We start from the raw sequence: 4,866 nt of genomic DNA on the forward strand, positions 1-4,866 counted from the left end.
GGCACATCCTCTCACAAATCCACATGCTAAAGTGTGGCTAATGGCTGAATCACAGCTATTTCTATAGGGATGGAAGGCTGTCTTCAAGATGGGTTTAGTATTGGTCTATTGCTAAACAAATTCAAGGCAAATTCCGGATTGTACTCGGCCAGTCCACTTTGTAAAGGCCAGATCTTGGGGAAATAGTCTTGAACAAAAGAGGACACAATATATCAACAGAAAGCTATAGCTTTATTTTACTCCAATCAATCAATATGTATGGTACAGTGTGTTTGGCCAATATACATGTTGCAACTTCATTTAGGATAACAAACTGAAGACAAAGTGGAAATAGCAGGACCAAGAGCTTACATGTATTACTTTCTAAAGTAAGCTAGTAATTGATCTATAAACTTAACCAGGGGGCCAGTCCATTTGTCGGCCACCAAGAACATGGACGTGCAAATGAAACACAGCTTGCAATGCATCTGGACCATTGTTGATCACTGAAAGAATTGTAAACTTTTGTGAATATCATTTGTCTGCGAGGGGAATGGCACAAAAAACCTTTAACCAGGCTGAAAATCTGTCCAAGAATGACCAATGCTTACATGCAATGAAAAAAACACCAAGGGGATGAAAAATGTTGGTCGTACCCCAGCACCAGGGAGCGTCTGTGCTAAGTTGATGACACACCCTCTTTTTCAAGGCCTCAAACTTTATACTATTGTCATTTTGATAGTGCACCTGACAGTTTTGTGTCTAATTGTATACATGATGCTCACAGTTGTGCAAATGACCAAGGCCTCTCCAATACGATATCATAATCGTAATTCACAACTTCTGTTTACACATACATCTAATCAAATTCTGATGCATTACACTTGTGTCTCATTATCCCTCAGGCATACGCTGTAAATGTTAAAATATTGACTATTTGAGCATTAGTCCAGGTGTTTCATGTCAATTTGAAAGAGAAGCTATATGGCTACACTATTTCATTGTGTTATGATGGCAGGCCTATACCAGCAAGCAACACCATATGCAAATGCAGTTGTTGTTATGATTTGGAACAACAGCATCATTCAGAATTTCAAAATACTGGTATACTTTCAATTTCACATCGATCAAACTTTTTCACAGAAGTACAGAGCCTTAATATCAAATTTCCCATTGTTTGGAGTTGTTTTACACAACAGATGTGTAAAAATGTTATGGATCCTGATTTTTTTTATCCAGGGGGCCACGTCAACTGTCTACCACCAAGAACATGAAGGTGAAGATGAGGGACAGACTGAGCACCATCCGGACCATCATTAATCACTGAAAATAGCAAGCAGAAAAAATATGATAAAATGCAAAATGCACATCCCTACAAGCAAGTCAACCAATCTTGCCAAGACACCAAAAATGGATAACAAGTTTTTAAACAGTACCTCAAACGCCTATTCCATAAAAGCAAAAGAAATCAACATCCCCTTTCCTAAAAATCACACAAAGCAAGACAAACGCATCCACCGATTCTTACCTATTCTGAAGCCGTTCTTTGCCCCTTTTTCAGCAGCTAGCTTTTTGGCAATGTATAAGAGATGTCCCAATACCTGAAAACAGAAGACTCATTGCATCAGTACTTGCATCATGATAAGGTAAGGTGGTACAATTATTGCCCCATTACAATTACAGCCTTTGAGCACATTGGTAGCCTTAAACTGGCAATTATTCATCTCTGTCACTCGTCATTGATTGATCAAAAATACTGCCCGATGATCCTTCACTGGCATGACTTAGTGTTTGCCACCAGTAACTCAGTATTACTTGTGCCATGCCTAGAATACCTACATTAGTATCTTCTTGTTCAGCATGGCTGACTCCAGGAATTGGTTTAATTGGTATCACCAGGAAGTGAATAGGAGCTTGTGGGTTGAGATCTAAGAAGGCCATACACTACAAGCCAAAAAAAGCATAGAAAATTCTAACACCCAGATAAGAGGCAAACCACAAAACTGTAGAATGAAGAGAAGCAATCATAAAGCCTATTCCTCGTTAAAGGAACAAGCTTTGTTTGGAGAAAAACCAATGTCCCAAGAATTTCACAACAATATCAGCATCAGGCTGAACTATTATCAGTATACAGATCTGTTATTGCCAACATTTGAGGGAGTAGTTTTCAGACTTTCAGACTATACCAGTTTCAGGTGTAGTTTCATCTAAGATCATACTGTCTTGGGCCTACTAGCTGGAATTGAACTTCCAAGATACTGGGATTGCTATTACTATTAGAAGAGAATGATTATTCTGGGACCCAATTAATGATAAATCTTCTTGCCTCAATGCTGTGAAATTCTTGGGGACATTTTCTCCCAAAAGACATCACCTAGACAAAAATATAGGAAGAGAGCCTCCTAGTGTCACGAGCCACACCATGAACTGATCAAACATTTCTTCTTACTGGTTCATCTTCGGGTGTGGCCTCAACAAGACTTGGGATTGGTTTCTTTGGTACGACCAAGAAAGCTATAGGAGCAACAGGGTGCAAACCATAGAAGGCTATCACCTGAAAATGTTATTGATACAATGAAGGAATTGCGCTGAAAAGACCTGAAATTAAGTGCTTTGTAGCTACTCCTTACATTTACTGGAAGACTCGAAGATAATGAAGGATTTGTTTATGAAAATGTGTTTTAAGATATTCAACTTTACTTTCTTATGTTATCAAAAATGACAACACGACGCAAGTAAATTCTGAAACCAAATGATAATTTTCTCACTTTGTCATCCTCATAGATGATATTCGCTGGGATCTCTCGGTTGATGATCTTTGTGAAGACGGTCTCAGCTGGCTTTCCCTCCTTCTGATACTTTTCTTGTGCTTCTTTTGCGGCCTTGACCTCATCATGGTCACCCTTATTGTGGGACCCTTCACTCATCATGCACTGCTGACAATGTGGAAGAAAATATCCAATTAGTCAATTTAAAAACAGATAAAAGTTACCCCCCACAAGCATGCACATACCAGACTATGCTTAGTGCTATGTCTGAACCAGATACAAAATCTGAAAATTTTGTCCAACTACTGCCGCAGCCGATGCAGTCCTCAAAGTAGTATAGATGAGTTTTATACAGAATTTTGTAAGTTCTAAAAGCAATCAGCATTATGAAAGAAAACAAATCCAGGAGGGGAGGAGGGTACCTTTTCCAACATCTCATTATACATGCTATAAGAAGGTCCAGTTCCCGAACAGCAATTTCAGTTTAAAGATATCTCGAAATAGTTTGCTCTTCGTCCCGAATCACATCCCGCCAATATATAAGGCCGTTTTCATTTCGACAACAACTATATTGACTCATGAATTTTTAGGGACATTAGGCCACAAAAAGCTTTTTTCATACCAGTACTCTACACCCTCCTCAAAATTAGAATGTGAGGGCTTATTTCCATGCGATAGAATAAAAACAAGAAAAGAAACCCGAACGCCAAGTAAAGAGAATCCAGCTGAAGAGAAAGCACTCCGCATGTCATCTTGAACACCAAAGTTTTTCGCCATGGAAATTCAAAATGTTCTCTTTAGAATGACCAGATACAAAACCTTGGTTAGTCAGGATGACGGCATCAAAACCATTCTGCTGGCACTCGAAGAATAATACTTACATTTATACAACCGACCAAAGATAGAATAAACAAAATTATCAAGCATAGCTGAAAAGTAAGATTGAGTTTTTACTGGTACTTTACGAAGAGGCACTGTAGGCCAACACAAACAGTTGGCAGCTACATCTCATCAGATACCTTAAAAAACTTTTTTGGTAATTTTGACCCCCCAAATTGGACCCACATATCATTCTGTTATAAAGTGCTATCAAAGCCAAAAGATGTTTATTTTATTATCTAATCTAGTGGATAGTGTACTGTTAGTGTTAGTGAGAACCCTGCGACGTGCTGTTATATCAAGCACAAGCTAACCCGAACTTGTTTCATGGTGCGACTAATTTGTTTCTGACCAGTACTGTAGCGATATACACTGTTGCGCATTTGGCGGGAAAAATTGCCTGCACACGAGGATCATAAGTAGTAGGTACACTATAAAACCTCGCACCAAGGATGCTAAAAACTAATTACCTGAGCTGTGAACAACGGAAATGCTTTTATTTTGCTTCTGCCAGTGACCCAAAGTTGTGAAGATCTTTGAAAAACTCTAACATATACTGACATTATTCATACAATCCAGTTATTTCATAGTTTTTGTGAGCGAAATGCCGGGACGAAATGTAGCCCAGTGCAAAATGCTAATGTCGAAACATGGAGCTAGATGCAGGGCGGTATGGGGCGTCTACAAAGAAAGACCATAGATCAAAGACCGGCAGCAGTTACCCTTTCGGGATGAGGTCGTCCCAAAACGACTATCGGGAATCTGAATAGAGGGGAAAAGGGTAGGGGAACATGGAGCAGAGCAGGCTTTGGGACTCAGGAATGGGATTTGTCATATGCTAGGCCTACTAACGCAAATGATCGAGATCGCCGAAATCACTTTATATTTACAGTACTCTCGGTGTTGATTTAATTGTTGGTTTATCAAGTTACACAGTCACAAAACAAAATCATAACTACGAAACGCCCTGCCACAAATGACCAAGAACATTGACCAGCAATAATATCAAGAATTAATTGCAACTACAGAATGCAATACTTGACTACTGTGTTTGGTATGCCAAAAGTATAAGACACGTTGTTGACGGTCTTGAGTCATAGGTCTTTGTTTTGACGCGAGCCCAACGTTGATAGGCATAAATTATGATAATTAACACTTGTACTGCTCGACAAATAGCTTTGATAAATCTGCGCAGTAAGATGCGCATACTGTCGAAAATTTAACAAAACAGGCAAAATGG

At 39.1% G+C, this 4,866-nt stretch overlaps 1 protein-coding gene across 7 annotated transcripts; it reads right to left on the minus strand.

Annotated features, from left to right (window-relative positions):
• Positions 1–212: 212 nt before the first annotated feature.
• On the minus strand, positions 213–4,318 carry LOC135488303 (uncharacterized HIT-like protein slr1234). Of its 7 annotated transcripts, none has more exons than XM_064772856.1 (6): positions 4,097–4,318; positions 3,629–3,676; positions 2,748–2,915; positions 2,429–2,533; positions 1,508–1,580; positions 213–485 (listed from the first exon to the last, which is right to left on the minus strand). In XM_064772856.1, the coding sequence occupies exons 1-6, from the start codon at positions 4,187–4,189 to the stop codon at positions 394–396; spliced, it is 579 nt and encodes a 192-aa protein (XP_064628926.1). In that variant the 5' UTR covers positions 4,190–4,318; the 3' UTR covers positions 213–393. The 7 variants fall into 7 exon arrangements, with proteins under 7 accessions (XP_064628926.1, XP_064628925.1, XP_064628924.1 ...); XM_064772855.1 differs by lacking the exon at positions 2,429–2,533 and adding an exon at positions 1,819–1,923 and having other exon boundaries at positions 4,097–4,316; XM_064772854.1 differs by having other exon boundaries at positions 213–1,302; positions 4,097–4,316.
• Positions 4,319–4,866: the final 548 nt, after the last annotated feature.

This window comes from Lineus longissimus, chromosome 5, assembly GCF_910592395.1.
Source record: "Lineus longissimus chromosome 5, tnLinLong1.2, whole genome shotgun sequence".
Lineage (NCBI taxonomy): Eukaryota > Metazoa > Nemertea > Pilidiophora > Heteronemertea > Lineidae > Lineus > Lineus longissimus.

Coding starts and splice junctions, on each gene's coding strand:
- LOC135488303 (XM_064772856.1), bottom strand. CDS start 4,189: ATGTCAGTATATGTTAGAGTTTTTCAAAGATCTTCACAACTTTGGGTC. Junction 3,677..4,096: donor TTCCGTTGTTCACAGCTCAG/GTAATTAGTTTT, acceptor CTTACTTTTCAG/CTATGCTTGATAATTTTGTT. Junction 2,534..2,747: donor TCATCTATGAGGATGACAAA/GTGAGAAAATTA, acceptor TAACATTTTCAG/GTGATAGCCTTCTATGGTTT.